Source organism: Pectinophora gossypiella, chromosome 15, assembly GCF_024362695.1.
Source record: "Pectinophora gossypiella chromosome 15, ilPecGoss1.1, whole genome shotgun sequence".
Taxonomy (NCBI): domain Eukaryota; kingdom Metazoa; phylum Arthropoda; class Insecta; order Lepidoptera; family Gelechiidae; genus Pectinophora; species Pectinophora gossypiella.
Window position 1 is genome coordinate 602,371 of NC_065418.1, and position 16,892 is coordinate 619,262.

The 16,892-nt window shown below is 37.4% G+C and overlaps 3 protein-coding genes across 3 annotated transcripts; 2 read left to right on the forward strand and 1 right to left on the reverse strand.

Moving 5' to 3' along the window:
- Positions 1-735: 735 nt before the first annotated feature.
- Positions 736-8,483, forward strand: LOC126373207 (uncharacterized). The gene is made up of 4 exons (XM_050019260.1): positions 736-955; positions 2,832-2,999; positions 6,030-6,219; positions 7,497-8,483. The coding sequence occupies exons 1-4, from the start codon at positions 839-841 to the stop codon at positions 7,652-7,654; spliced, it is 633 nt and encodes a 210-aa protein (XP_049875217.1). The 5' UTR covers positions 736-838; the 3' UTR covers positions 7,655-8,483.
- Positions 8,484-10,362: 1,879 nt separating this feature from the next.
- LOC126373208 (uncharacterized) lies at positions 10,363-14,273 on the forward strand. Its single transcript, XM_050019261.1, has 4 exons — positions 10,363-10,596; positions 11,859-12,011; positions 13,241-13,433; positions 13,863-14,273. The coding sequence occupies exons 1-4, from the start codon at positions 10,510-10,512 to the stop codon at positions 14,057-14,059; spliced, it is 630 nt and encodes a 209-aa protein (XP_049875218.1). The 5' UTR covers positions 10,363-10,509; the 3' UTR covers positions 14,060-14,273.
- LOC126373112 (sodium-independent sulfate anion transporter-like) lies at positions 13,786-16,517 on the reverse strand. Its single transcript, XM_050019116.1, has one exon. It carries the CDS (start codon positions 16,385-16,387, stop codon positions 14,627-14,629), a length of 1,761 nt encoding a protein of 586 aa, XP_049875073.1. The 5' UTR covers positions 16,388-16,517; the 3' UTR covers positions 13,786-14,626.
- Between the last annotated feature and the right edge of the window lie 375 nt (positions 16,518-16,892).

The window sequence follows — 16,892 nt, forward strand, 5'->3', positions numbered from 1 at the left end:
GCCATTGCGTGTCAACTTATATTGGATGGTCGTACTACGTCTTATCTGTTCGTGAAGGGCGATCTTCCACAGTATGCTATTAATATATTACTAATCTATTGTATATATAGCATTACAGTGTATCCTATTGCGCTGCATGACGAGAAAACAATGCATACCTAAACTAATATACAAGATTATCAAAGATTGAAAAATAAACATAAGACTATAAATAACATGAAAACACGAAAAATAAAAAAAAATAAATTAAAAAGTTAACTAACATAAAAATATCCTTTCGCAAAAAGCATAAGAGTCTAAAAATTTTACACTGGCCAATAACCCGACAGAATTATGTTGACAGCACACGTTAAACGGTTTGCATACCAGTGAGATACCTTTTTGATTCGCCCGGGTTATCCATTCATTTACTCATTCTTTCTAAAATTAAGAGCTGTCAATCATCCGTCCCTTTCCTTTTCGGTGGGTAAGAAAATGACAGATATAACTTAAAATAAAATTAGATGGCGTCTGCGGGAATTAGCATCACTATATTATTATACTTAATATAAAAGTAGTAAATTTTGTTTGTCTGAAAAACATCGCTGCTTTATAGCGAATAGTCTCTATTCGTTCGCTGTAAAGCGATATATTAGTATCGCCGAATCGCGAACCGTTTATTGGGCGGTTAGCCTTATCTGACCTATACACCGTTCACTCACTCATTCACTCACTCAATGTAGTGAATGTTTTATTATTGTCTTTGCTTCACTCTTTGCTAGCTGTCTCACTTAAAGTGACACGCGTATAGTTCTTTAGTTGTTGTTTTTCATGGAAAACTAATAATTTGTTATTCAAAATGAAGTTACCAAATGTTAAAGACCAAAATCTTCAAATAGATTGGCCAGTGTTGAATAAATTTCTGCTCTGTCTGCCTTTAAGGCAAGGCCTCATAGCATGCGGATATTTACAGTTGGTAAGGAGTTTTTACACAATTTCTTTGTTGTTTTTACGTATGTCTTTTGTGTTTTTTTTTTAATTTCACATTGCATAAAGGTTCCTTATATTCTATACTGCGGAGCAGTTTGATTGCGACGAAAAAATTGTTTCTAACTTAAAAATAATTTACCTATATTAATATAACTAAAGTTTTATATTTAATAATATAAAATATAATACATATATATAACAATTAGTGTGAAATAAAATATTATATAAGTAGTTTGACTATATTGCCGAAATTTTTAGCAAAAAGTACTGTGTTAATTTAGCAGAATACTTAAACACTTTCCTGTTAACTTTTTACTTTGTGGGATTTCCCAACTTCTCAAGGAAGGACAAGGTGATCCAACTCGAGCCTATATTTAAAAACAAAGTCATTGCCTAATGGAATTCCTACATTATTTCTGAAAAAAAAAAAAAATATATATCTGATTAAAAAAATAATAAAAAAAAATATTCTTATTCTTAATTTAGTGGGTATAGCCAGCAGCCACTTTTGGTATTAGCGTCAGATGATAAATTACGAAGGACACATACATACATAAACAGCCTATATACGTCCCACTGCTGGGCACAGGCCTCCCGTCAAGCAACCCGAGGGGGTATGGAGCATACTCCACCACGCTGCTCCACTGCGGGTTGGTGGAGGCTTAACGTGCCCTCCGAAGCACGGAATCATCTTACTTTTTCGGACAATCAGGTGATTCAAGCCTGAAAAGTCCTTACCAAACAAAGGACAGTCTCACAAAGTGATTTCGACAATGTCCCCATCGGGAATCGAACCCGGACCTCCAGATCGTGATTCTAACGCTCTAACCACTAGACCACGGAGGCTGTGAAATCATGAAGGACGTTCCTAATTTAACAGTTAACTAGACCATTTTAGTGATTGTCAGTTGCGTGTTTCAAATATGTACACGCCTATTTCCCATTGGGGTAGGCAGCTACTACTGATGACCACGATCCTGCAAAAGTGGTGTGCAGTTCCCTTTTTTCACTCTCATAAAAATCTGCATGCATGCTCGCCGATAAAGAGTACTTCGGCCTTGGTCCTTTTTTGATACTTCCTGAGTCATGTCAGGGGCCTTTGCCGGCTCAATAATAACCCTGACACCAGGGTTGATGAAGTTGGTACTCCACTTCACAACCTAGACGAGAGAAGAAGAAGACTATAGTCTCTCTTTGTTCTTTCTAGAACTATGATTTTGTTTTTTTTATATTGATTTCCATCAGTAAGAGTATTTTTGCAAACGAACTATGATAATTACGATAACCTATGATAATAAATTACGATAAGTTTGTCACGATAACGATAGAATAATATATGCGCGTCACTTATCAGCATTCGTCACACCATGTTCATAAACAGGTGAAAAAGTCTTTGAACGTAATAATAATAACTGAATTTAACGACTATATTCTAGATATAGATATATCTACTCAGCCTATATCCACCCACTGCTGGGTAAAGGCCTCCTCTCTTTCACGCCATCAAATCAAATCAAATATACTTTATTGCACAGAACTACATTTAAACAATCAGACATTAACACATGAATACAGTACAGCCATCCTTTCCGGTCCTGTACAATACTCATCCATTGCTATCCGGCATCACAATGTCTGGTCATCATCATCAATTTAAGAGCCACGCTCTTGTCGGTGCAGTATTTTCCATTCCAGTCTATCGAAGGCCAATTCCTTGACTTCCCTATAAGACACGACGTTAACTTTTTCTTTAATATGTTCCATGTAAGCTCTTCTGGTGTTCCCCTTCCTCTCTTTCCTTCTGTGATGTTTTTTGTACAAAGTCTGGTAGGTTGATAAAAAGAAAATGGTTTTACTTCCAGGTAGCCGTGATCGCCATCACTTGGTCGGCAATCATGAGGTTTGCTGACTACGCACCGCACAATCATGGCTTCACGCTGGTACAGATAATCATCTTCTTTGTGCTCATGATGATTATAAACCTGCTTGACACCATCTCTTCTCTCTTCCTGATCATGGGAGCTCAGAAGGTAACTACAGTTCTCGATTTCTAGCGTAGTGCTTCTGACGGCAGGACAGAAAGAGTGCATGAGAGACAGACACCTACCAAAAAAAATGTTTTCTAATCGTGTGGGTTATGAGGTGGATTACTTACCTCATCAACCCTTGTGTCAGCGTTAATATTGAGCCGCCAAAGGCCCCTCACACGACTCATGTAACGACTACTTACTTACATTAGTAAGTGCATAATGTGATCCAAAAAAAATTCAAAAAAAAAATTCAAAAATATTTATTTTTCAAAATTGGCTTACAAAGTTAGCGCTTTTTGAACGTCAGACATAATTAAATTACATATTATGTAACTAGCTGTAAAACTACTACCACATCGGAATCTGTAACGCTGAGGGAAAGACGTGGCCAGAAAACCTCCCAGCACAGGGCCCTAGTCCTACTGTTTCATGTTTTCCTTTCTTTTCTTTTAATCCAGTTTGTATTACATAATTTATAGACTTAAATACAATGGTATTCCAATTACAGTCGGTGGAAGGAAAGTGAAACATAAAGAGTTTATGTGACTTTATCACAGAAACAGTGTTTTATGAGCTCCCTGTCAGAAGCAGGCCTGTCCACATACGCAGCACCCGATCACGAGTTGACGCGAAAGCCAGCCATCGCTCCCTTCGCACATTTTTGAGGGAAAGGTGCGACCCGACTTCCGGACGCCACCGCGTACACGAACATTTCGAGGCGAGCATGCACCACTTATAAAAAGAAGCTCAAAAATCCTCCGCCTGGATATAAAAAGAAAAAGTACTCTACTGTTCAAATATCATCAAGTGTTTCACAATCCTTTTTAATCCACTTACAAAGTTATTTCAAATTCAGTATTTTAGGGCCAAGTTTTTATTGCAAACATTCTTGTCTTTTTTGTGTTGAGCTGAAGTAATCCATTTAATATTATTATCCTTAAGATAGTCTCCTACTTTATAATAAGCTTTACTGATTAAAGTAGTTTTTATAACATTCTTAAACATATTTCCCGAAAGGCCTAGTACATCTTCTGGTATCTTATTATAGTATCGCACACACAGCGCTACAAATGATGTGCTAATTTTGGATAGTCTGGAACTAGGAACTGCTAATTTGTTCTTATTCCTTAGGTTGTATTTGTGCTTATCACAGTTTCTTAAATATAAGTGTAAATTTTTCCTAACATACATAATGTTCATATATATGTATTGACAAGGTACAGTCATAATGGAAATCTCTTTAAAAAATTCTCTGAGAGAATCGCGGCATCTCAGTTTGTAGATAGATCTGATTGCCCTTTTTTGTAGAATGAAAACGGTTTCAATATCAGCTGCTCTACCCCAAAGCAAAATACCATACGACATAATACTATGGAAGTAGCTAAAATATACCAATCTTGCAGTCGTCACGTCAGTCAGTTCTCTAATCCTTTTGACTGCAAATGCAGCTGAGCTAAGTCTACCTGATAATGATTTAATATGTGTGTCCCATTTGAGTCTATCATCAATATTTAATCCCAGAAAAACTGTATTTTTAACAAAGTCTAGTTTCTGGTTATTTAGAAGTATATCACAATCAGCAGAATTTACGTTAGGTAAACTGAATTTAATACATTTTGTTTTCTTTCCATTCAAAACTAGGTTATTTATTGTAAACCAGTGGTGGATCTGGCCAAGGGCGTGATTTATATGGTCATTGTTGGGCTTTCGTCTGTCTGTTTTAAAAATAAGGGAAGTATCGTCCGCAAAAAGTACGATATTTGACAAGTTCTGACCCTCCACCATATGGGCCAAGTCATTAACATAAACTAAAAACAAAAATGGCCCGAGAATGGAGCCCTACGGAACACCTATCTTGACTTCAGAGCCGAAAGATTCTGTATTATTTATTTGAACCTTTTGTGATCTACCAGACAAATAAGATCGCATAAATTCCAATTCTTTACTTTTAATACCGTAGTGTTCTAATTTGAGAAGCAAAGTTTCATGATCCACACAGTCAAAAGCTTTTGAGAGGTCGCAAAAAACTCCTATAGCATCTTGGCGTTGCTCCCAGGCTGCGAAGATATGTCTCATGAGAGCAACTCCCGCGTCACTTGTCGAACGACCCTTTGTGAAACCAAACTGTTGCTCGTGTAGCACCTTAGTTTGGTTAAAATGTAAGAGCAATTGATGCAGTACAATTTTTTCGAAAATTTTACTAAAAACGGGTAATATAGCAACAGGTCTATAATTTCCAGGATCTTTTTTGTCACCGGATTTATATAACGGTACAATTTTACTTTGCTTCATCAAATCAGGAAACATACCCTTGTCAATACACATATTGAAAGTAACAGCTAGATATGAAGCTAGTGTATCAATGACGGCTGTAAAGGCTTTCACACTCATCCCAAACAAGTCCTCTGTTTTTTTTACTTTGATTTCTCTAAAGGTTTTTACAATAGTGTGCGGAGTTATATACTTAAACTTAAATTCTAATTCACAGAGAGGCACATTTTTCTTAAGTATCTGAGCTGAAAGTAGCGAAGAAGAGTTAAGAGATTTTGTAGTTTCAATTGGAATATTACTAAAGTAATCTAAAAATTCTTGCGCAACTTCTGCATCAGACTTAGTAAGACCACGAGGTGTGTTAAGCACAAATTCATTATCTCGGGGTTTTGCTTTACAAGTTTCAATATTAATCACTGACCATGTAGTTTTAGTTTTATTATCTGCGCTTTTAAATATTAAATATAAAGCAACAATTAGTTTTATATATGCTTCTGCCATTACATTACATTTTTAAGAATAATTACGTACCCCAGCAATGAGAAAATAGGAAATGATCACGTTAAAGTAAACAACGCCATCTGTCGTGTGTTTGGGGAACATCGATTGGAAAATCCCTTAAGGAGCTTAAGTTATGTTATCCGCAAGATGAACTAAGTACCTACACCTCACCGAGCTTTACGTTACACCAATGTGATAGTTTATGCGGTTCGTCCTCAAGAAATAAACGTTGTAAACACATTCCCCCGCAAATTTCAGAAAAAGGCGAATTTTTTGGAAGTGGTGTATCACTACCTAAAAGCCAGGGTGATGGTGTTCGCTGGTCTGCTGGTGCTAAGCTTCCTGATGAAGTTGTTCGTCGTCAGCGACTACTGGTACTACAGGAACCTCGACCGCTGGTGGTACTACCTCCTGATGGACAACCAAGCCTGTGGGGTCCTTGTTTTGGGTAAGAAGCTTTATCACGCTTTTCAGAATCTTTTCTAGAAGATTCACGTAACTTATTGTGGATTTGCCGTAAATGGCATTAACTACTTGGCCGGACGCATGAACTACTCAAAAATATCTTTACTCAGTGGGCAATTCAGTCATTTTTTGCATAACGAAGGTCTAATCAGCCTAAAACTATTGCAACACATCGTAACGACAACTTTGAGGGATGATTCAGGCTATGATTCTGAGTTGATATCAAGTGGAATTTTCCGTCGCAAAAATATGGAACGGAAAATCATTTAAAAAACAAAAAAAGTCATGAAAACGATAGAAAATTCCACTTGATATTAACCCAGAATCATGGTCTGAATCACCCCCCTTAGTATTCGTTACGATGTCACTAACACCCTGTATATTGTACCTATGTATAGACATAGAGGAGCTCGGTGGCGCAGCGGTAAACGCGCTCGGTCTGCGATTGTTGAAGTTAAGCAACTTTCGCAAAGGCCGGTCATAGGATGGGTGACCACAAAAATAAAAAGTTTTCATCTCGAGCTCCTCCGTGCTTCGGAAGGCACGTTAAGCCGTTGGTCCCGGCTCCATTAGCAGTCGTTAATAACCACCAATCCGCACTGGGCCCGCGTGATGGTTTAAGGCCCGATCTCCCTATCCATCCATAGGGAAGGCCCGTGCCCCTGCAGTGGGGACGTTAATGGGCTGATGATGATGATGATGATGAGACATAGACAGTATTGCCGAGGAAAAGTGGTGACATTTCAAATACCTATATATATATTTTAAATATTATAGACTCGCGTGTGACCACAATCTCACCTGATGGTAAGTGACGATATGGTCTAGGGTGGATGACGCTTACCTAGCCTAATTGGTGTGTACGCTATACACCTCTGTCTACCCTTTGGGGATATAAACGTCATCTTCTATCATGTGGGTTGTGAGGTGGAGCACCAACCTCATCAACCCTGGTTTCAGGGTTACTATTGCGCCGCTAAAGGCCCCTGACATGGCTCATGTAACGATTACTTACGTACATCAGCAAGTAGTAACCGCGACCAACGGCTTAACGTGCCGTTCGAAGCACGGATCATCTTACTTTTTGGACAATCAGGTGATCAGCCTGTAATATCCTAACCAAACTAGGGACCACAAAGTAATTTTTGTGGTATGTCCCCACCGGGAATCGAACCCGGGACCTCCGGATCGTGAGCCCAACGCTCAACCACACGACGTGATGCTATGTTATGTATATTCTATTTATTTCTCCGTTTCCAGGTGTCTACTTCTACCTTCTGCTGCTGGTCAGGAGTGAGCTCATCCACTTGGAGCATCCGATCGACTTCCATTCACTCTGCAAGTGTTTCGGTACCACAGAGGAACCACTACAATTCGTCCCGGACACTAAGCCAATTGTTGAAATTAATGTTAAATAATGTACTTACCTACATCAAAAGCCTAATACGTCCCCCTCCTGGCCACAGGCCTTTCCTTAATAAACCAGACAGGGTATAGGCCAGAGATTTGCGCATTTAAGTACTGTTTAAGGGACCATAAAAAAACACATGTATTATGTTGTGTAGAAACATACCCACAGATAAAAAATGGCTCTTTATAATTTAATAATTTTTAATAATAATAATAACGTTTATTGCATCAATTCAGGTTAGGTACATTGCAGATTACAGTGCATAAAAAGAGTATCACCAAATTCTACTTTTTCAAGCATACACAGTGAAAGAACGGACGGTACAAGTTACATTACGTTAACTACTGCCTATATAATAAAATAACAATTAATAAAATATCTTAAGCTACCCATATTCATAAAATATTAAAACTAAAATAACAAAACACCAAAATAAAAAAATCGAAATCTAAATTAAACATCAAAATTTTTAATCTAAATATTCTTTGACGCTGTAAAAGCATTTCTCCACAAGCAAGTCTTTTAACTTAATTGTAAAATCTTTAAATTTTAAACTTTTTAAATGTTCTGGTAGATGATTAAATATATTTATGCACATTATATAACTATTTCTATCCACAAGTTTGAGTCTCGATGAGGGTTTATATAATTTGTTACGATATTGTGACCGTAGAACTCTCGTGTACACTTCGTGGTTTTGTGGAAACATGCTATTGTTTTAACTTTATTTCATTATTATTATTTTTTTCATTGTAATAACTTTTAATTTAAATATATGGGACATAATTATATCTTACAATATAGGTACCTACCTGAAATAAATGCATTTTATTTCATTTTATTTTTATTTTTTATAAACTTAAGTATATAAACTATGAAGTATACCAAATATTCTTCAATTGATCTATATGTACGGACGAGATGACAGATATGTTTAAATATTATGAATATGTCAATTTTATACTTAGATGCCTATAACTAGAGTACTAAATATAAATATAAACTAATGACAGTACTAAGTATATTTTTTACTGTAGCCACACTAGAGGACGAAAGGGGAAAGAACCCAATATATAAATAAAATTCGGCATTTTGTTATCAAAATCATGTTTCTTCATTTAATCATTCCCGTTCATTCCTTCGCTCGATTTCCATGACAGTCCATAACGTACATAATACGTAGATTTATTTATTTATAAATGACCCGGCCAAAACATTCGACCTTAAGGATGAAATTAGTGTTGCCGCTCGATAGCGCCCTATCGATAGTTTTCGATCGAACTATCGATAGTTTAATTAAAACCATAATTAATCGATACTATCGATAGGCCTATCGGTTGGGTAGATGATTTTGGCTGTTTACTATCGATAGTAAAACTGTCGATTTTTCGGCAACACTAGATGAAATCAAACTCAGCTGGAAATCGGTTTTCTTAGACGTCGTCTCAACCTTATCTCATGTTTACTCCAGTGATGTTGAGTAGAGGTATGACGTCATTATTTTCGTATTATTTTATTGGCAGTACTGCTTGGCAGTAGGTAATCGTAGTAAATATACTCCCTGGAATCGAGCATTAATGTGCTCGACTCCAGGGAGTAAAGTGCTCAACTCGAGGGCGTAAATGTCAACTTTAAATAAATGATCAGCTGAGCCCAACTCGACTAAATCTTTTAAGGGGCAATGTATACGTTTTTACAATAAGATTCCCATTGACATTCAGAATTTACCTTTCAACTGCTTTAAGACAGTAGTTAAACAAAAACTTTCCAAAAAAGGTTATTATAAAGTTAGTGATTATTTAGAAGATATGAATGCATGGGATTAACTGTCTGAGAACTGATATTAGGCAGCTAAATTACTCAATTGTATATCAATATTTTATGTTTATTTCTATTTTTTTAAAGAACGTCTAGGGCCCTGTGCCGAGGTTTTTCTTGCAGCTTCTTTTCCCCGGCTATACAGGTTGTGAGAAGCTGCAGTAATTTTAGGCGGATGAGACGTTCGTTATGTAAAAATTGACGATTCAAAGTGTAACTATGTTACCTACTGAATAAAGATATTTTTGAATTTGAATTTGAGTGGAGGAAGAGTTAATATCTGAGAATACGGATCTTGCCCGATCGCAGCGTCACCTACCGGTTCTATTGTGACCCACTCAATCACACATACAAAAAATACATCAAAATCGAACGAACAATTTTGCAGGTTTATAAAATAATCAAACATTATAATAAAATTTAATTCTAATCTTCACTACAAAATTCTAATCTTAACTACAAATAGTAGATTGTGTTGAATCTTTCTTAAGAACATCTCCAATTTAGTCAATGTACGTTCTTCTAGGTCGTCCTCCCAGCTCTACCATCAACCTTCGCTTCCGTAATCCTATTATCTTCATCCGCTCTGCGTGTCCAAGCCACCTTAATATTCCCTTGTTGATCTTAGTCACTAAATCGTCTTTTACACCACATCTCCCTCTTATCTCGCTGTTTCTCACTTTATCACTCAATTTAACACCTCATATGCTACGCAAGGACCTCATTAATCCTACTTTCATGCTTCTAACAATTATACTAGTTTTAACTAATAACCACAATTATAATGATTGTTATTCCTTTACGAACTGTATTTGTTATCGCTATAGTACACAATGTACTCTGTACTGTACGTGCCTCTTATCTAAGTGACCAGCAAATAACACATTAACAACATTAACTCATCAGTTATCTTTTAACTTTGGTAAGCTTTACTCCTAACAAGAGCAAGTTATAGTAACCTAATAAATATCAGTTTTAAATATTTCTTTACATTTAACAAGATATCTAGTTCTTGTCTTGAATTTTTTATATTGTTATAACAAAATGCGTTTTGAAGTGCCGGAATTTAAGAAATGCTGCTGCTGTGTTCCATTGCGATATGGATTGCTTGCCTGGGGTTACTTAAAACTGGTAAGTACTAGAACCCATTATTATATCTAACTAACTTGTTCTTCTATCGTGTGGGTTGTGAGGTGGATCACCAACCCCATCAACCCTGGTGTCAGGGTTACTATTGCACCGCCAAAGGCTCCTGACATGGCTCATGTAACGACTACTAACTTACAACAGTAAGTAGTAACCGGAACCAACGGCTTAACGTGCCTTCCGAAGCACGGATCTAACTAATTGAGTATGTATTATCATAAACTTATCTCTGAATAAAGAGATTTCTTCTAGCTACCTACTAGACGAGAGACATTATAGATAATGTCAAGTCATTATACATATTATCCATCACATTTTGGACAGAGTAATAAAGACATTAGTATACAGGGTGGCCCAGAACTTCACGTTCAAAATAAAAAATTGGATAGGAGGGCTCTTTAGCTACCAGAAACACTTCCATGTATGTTCAGCAATTATTTACGGTTTAGGAGATATGACCCATTTTGCATTTTTTTCTAGATTTTCTACCTTACTTCAAAAATAACCATTTTGTCGCTATCCCTTTCTTAATAATTATTTTATTTTACTTTATAACTATGCCTAAGGATGTGTACCGCTAGGTGAAAAAAGAAAAACAGTCAAATCAAAGATAAAAAAATAATATTGGAAGTCAAAGTGAGAATTCGACCAAAATTGTTACACTTGTTAAAATTTCGCCGAAGAATAATAAACATCATGTCATGGACCCTGAAAGTATTTCTAAAAACTGATCCATTGAATAGGCTTTTAGAAACATCCAAGAAAGTACCCTTAATAAGGGCATAAAACTAAGTAATTAGCTCTCAAAGATTGAAAAGAAATCAACTGGAGCATACTCCACCACGCTGCTCCGTTGCGGGTCGGAGTTATTTTTTACAGTTAATAGCCGGGACCAACGACTTGCCCTCCAAAGCACGGAATCGTCTTACTTTTTCGTACAGTCATGAGCAATATAATGTACCCACTTTAGGAGTCTGTCGCACTAACATAATTATTTGACATTTAGCGAGACTTACAGTTCAATTTGTCAAAAAAGTTAATGTGACATGGTACCAAAGTGTATACATATTAATGCTCGTGACCGTACAAGCAGATGCTTCAAGTTTGCAATGTCCTTATCAAACAAAGGACAGACTAAGGAAACGATTTTGTCAATGTCCCCATCGGGAATCGTACCCGGACTTTCAGATCATGAGCCTAACGCTCTAACTGTGAGGCTGTTTATTATTATTCTTTTTGTTTTTCAGCTAATTGGCCTGTCACTGTTGTTAGTGGTGTTAATAGCAGCATTTAACATGAGACACAACATACCAGAATTGATAGCGTTTTGGGTGTTTGTGATCTTCGTGTGTCTACTGGACATCTCCTTTAACATCGTGTTCATCGTCGGCGCACACACGGTGAGGACTATTTTATTCTTCTTCTCTTGAGGTGAAGTCATCAACCTGATCAACCCTGATATCAGGGTTACTATTGCACCGCCAAAGGCCCCTGACACTACGTAACCTAAGATAGGTTTCTTCCCTTAGGGGCTAAATTTTGAGAATCACAATATGGATTTGTATTCGATTTTACTGTTACTTACCTATTGCATTTTTATAAGTAATAAATAAATAAAAAATAAAATAATAATATTGATATCGGTAAGCAGAGGGGTGGACTGAGGTACATCTTCAAGCCTCAGCCTAACTCTCTGCTTACCCCATTGGGATACAGTCGTGAGCTCATGTTATGTTAAGCTACAGTAATTCCAGAAATTCATCTTAACAGGAAAATATGATTAACTGTAACAAGTAGGTATATATATACCTATTAATTCCTGATAGTGACTTTGATAAAAGAGAGTTTAATGACATGACACTATGAACTGATCTCCACACTAACAATGAAAACATTCTCAGAAATGTCGGACATTTTACAATGTTTATCACACTAATTTGTTATTATCAACACGTAATTATGTATACAGGGTGTTAGTGACATCGTAACGAAAAGTTTGAGGAGTTATTCAGACCATGATTCTGAGTTAATATCAAGCAAAAGTATGGAACAGAAAATAGTTTAAAAAGCATAAAAATTTACATGAATTTTTCGACAGGAAATTCCACTTGAAATCAACTCAGAATCATGGTCTGAACCATCCCGCTCAGTATCCGTTACGTTGTCACTAACACCCATACTTATTTGTATGGCTACCTGTATGTACTTGTACGGGGAGTAAGTGACATCGTCACGAATACTGAGAGGGATGATTCAGCTCATTATTCAGAGTTAATATCAAGTAGAATTTTCCATCGTAAAAGTATAGAATTGAAAATATTAAAAAAAAACAATAAAAAAATCAACCTTTTTTCTTGTACCTAGTTAAGAGTCTTGTGAAATTATTTCTTTATATTTTGTTGCAATAAAGTATATTTGTATTTGAATTTTGCGACGGAAAATTCCACTTGATATTAACTCAGATTCATGGTCTGGTCTATTCTATTCTTAAACAGACGTATAAGGCCAATGTATGTATGTATGGTCTGAATCATCCCCCTCAGTATTCGTTACGATGTCACTAACACCTTGTATGTTTGTGTTGGGTTCGATGCCTGTTTGTTGAGTTTGAGCTTAATTTCCGTTCCAGAAAAACTACAAGCTTCTTCGTGTGTTCTATTACGCTACCATCGTGGGCGTGGTGGCGTACTTCCTGCTGTTCCTTGTGTACTTCCTGATACAGCTGATCGCCCTCACTCAGGCGGACACGGCTGCCGAGCTGCACAACTACCGCATCACTGTCCTTCTAGTTGAAGAAATCGCTGAAGTCTGCGTCAATATTGGTCAGTTAATTAACTAATTAATAAAGAAATAGTGCAATTATCACTAACACAGTAAGCTCGACCGTCAGAGACTGCGATACGGATCAGCACCACAGCTGATTAATCGTAAAACATATCCATGAACCCGCAGTGGAGCAGCGCTGTATGCTCCAAACACTCTTCGATTGATTGCGGAGAGGCCTGTGCCCAGCACTGGAACATAATATAGGCTGTTTATGTTGTTATGTGCATCCTGATGTTTTTAAATTTGTACCGGGTGAAAGCCCTCAGCGCTCCCCATTTGTTCGGCCAAGTTGTTCATGTCATTTGTGGCGAGTCTACAATAAGTCAGGTCAAAAAGAAAAACATTGCGTAGTCGAATTGGAATTATTTGTAATGACAATTGTAAATAACTAAATAAAGTTTAAACATATTGTTATTCACTTCCAGCGCTGGACTGCTACCTGCTCCTCCTGACGAGGAGTGAGATCCTGAAGCTGCAGAGGAGCTGCCGCTTCCAGTTCACCAACAACGCAGCTGATGCAGAGATACAGTACAACTTGCATACTGACATACCCGACCTAGATGTCCAGGGCATGACTCCAGATAACTTGGTCATTACTAAGACAGACGCGGCGATAATTTAATATAATAACCGCGTAAACTTAAAACAATGTATAAACAAAAAGAAACACAAAAAGTTTTTAAAAAACGAAAGACTAATGATGTGTTGTCCGATAAATCTCGAACACGTAGGTACCTAATTAAAATACTCTTAGAAATGTTTTATGAGAAAATACTCACTATTTTTATGTAATTATTTTTATAAGTTTTCTAATAAAATAAAGGTTTTTTAATTAATTTACTTTTACAACAGCAACTCTCCGCTCCCCGCCCTCGGTCTGATTTCTATTTTCCTAACTCATAAAACATTTAACTAATTTACTTAAGAACTTTAACTTACTATATCCACTGTGTAGAGACATCTGCTCCTACAGACAGTAACAGTGACAAAAAATATAACATTGACATAAAGTGACGTATCAGTCATAAAAATCAATCTAAATATTCAAATATAAATCAATATTTAATGTAAATGGAAGAGATATGTCACTTTATGTCGTTTCCATACATTTATACCACTTTCACTGTCGTAATTTGGCTAAGCTCTCAGTTTTACAATTAACGTCCTTGAAGTTTGACTAAGTAGACATTCAGACATTCTTACTAAAACTCGCTATTAATTCCGTCACGTTAGGAGACTCCACAAATTTGTCACGACACATATCATTTGTCACTAAAAACATAGTCTTCACGTCTTTATTAAAGTTCAGAAACAGCACTTGTTTCATATTTGCTTCCTTTTCTTTTACTATGGTGAGTATATTCGATGCCGCTGTCGAATCTATATGTTGTAGGTTGCTTCCATCAATAACTATGACACTGTCACTACCAGCTTCAACTAATGCTCTCATCACCGCTCGGCGAACATGCTCAGCTGCAGAGTACGACACTCTATCACTCAATGACATTACAATAATATCTCCACTATCATTTTCTACTTTAAAAACTTTCAAAGTAGGTCGAGAAGACGTATAAAGTAGCACCAGTGCTTCTAGTAAACCACCAGCCAGTATCCCATATTCCAGGCCGTAGAATAAACAGATTATTATAGTCACTATTAGAAATAGGAGTTCCTTTTTGCTACTCTTCCATAAACGTGGGAATATTTCAAAGTCCACTAGGTTGTACATTGCCATTAGAATCAAACCAGCTAACGACGCCTTGGGTATGAAGTAGAATGTCGGTGCCATGACGCTAAGAGCGAAGATGAGGAGAAGACATTTTGATATGCCTCCTGCTTGGGTTTGCACTCCTGATGCGTGGTTGACGGCCGTCCTGGTGAACGACCCTGTTACTGGCATACTAGCTGCGAAGGACCCTACCACATTACATAGTCCTAGAGCTATAAACTCCTGAGTTGCATCCACTGGGGCCCCTCCAGCAAAAGCCTTCGCTATCGCTATAGATTCTAATATACCCACAAAGGGCAAGATTATTGATTGCGGTCCCAAAACATCCAGCATGTCCGTGAAATATAAAGTTTCGTTTCCAACAACTGTACTTAGAGGAGGCGGTTTTAATTCCGGTAGACCTTTACCGATATCGCCAATTAATTCCAAAGGTTCGTTGGCAGTAGTCACTTTCAATATGTACGCTATTATCATTCCAAATAAGACAACAATGGCGTTTCTAGCCATAGAAACGAACCAACGAGTCGATCTCACAAATCCATCTGTCCTTTTGCATCCTTCGCCAAGCTTCTTCAACAGTATCAACATAACAATTGTTGCGGTTGCTAAAATAGGATCCCAGAGTTTAGCGGTTGTTATATTCTGGATGAAGTTGTAGACTGATTCGGCGAAATAGTTCCCTGATGATCCTTTGGTACCGAAGTACGATTTGAATTGTGCAGCGGCTATTTGTAAGGCAGCAGCCGTTGTAAACCCGCTGATGACTGGCTCCGATATGAATTCAACAAGGAATCCCAAATGAAGTAGTCCCAGTGCAAGTTGGATGACTCCTGACAAGAATGCAGCTAATATTGCGAAGTCAGGAGAGTAGCTCTTGACATACTTAGCCACCATTGCTGCTAAAATAGCTGTCGGGCCCACTGTGATGTCCTTGCAGCTACCGAAGATGACGTAGACGAACCCACACGTCAGTGAAGCGTACAGCCCATATTCAGGCGAAAGCCCGGCGATCACCGCATAGGCTATGCCTTGAGGTATCGCTGTCAGCCCAACTGTGACCCCTGCTATCACATCCTGTAAGAAAAAACCGAAACTGTAAGTCGGCAACCATTGCAGGATCGGCAGTCGTCGTTTCACAGTTTTAACACTGAACACTTTTGACACATATTTCTTGATCATTTTACGAGCAGAGAAAGGTTTTTCGTTGTCCAAAACTGACATGACTGTGACAGTTCACATGAGGATATGGCGAAGAATATGTAGGTATAAAATATAGCAATTGACGACAGGGATTATTAATCGAGCGGTTGTCAAACAAGTTCCGATAAACCAGACAAATACGGCATGTCTCGAGAATTCGCCACGATGTACTGATATTGATACGTGTAATATTACATCAATCGACGACGGTGCACACTACCTAAGAACGGTGCGCACGCGATCATGACACTTGTTAGAAGCCTTCGTAATATAAACAAAGTAATAACGTCTATTTTTTATTAAGTAGGTTAACATTGGCCCCGAGTCCTGCAGACACCTCCTAATTTTAATTTAAGTTATACCCGTCATTTTCTTATTCGCCAAAAAGGAAAGCGACGGATGTTTGACAACTGCTAATTTTAAAATGGAAGAATTTTTGTACTCTTACTCTTGTACTCTTTTGTATTTTTGTATTGATATCTTCTAATTAGAAGACCGGCCTCCGTGGTCCAGTGGTTGAGCGTTG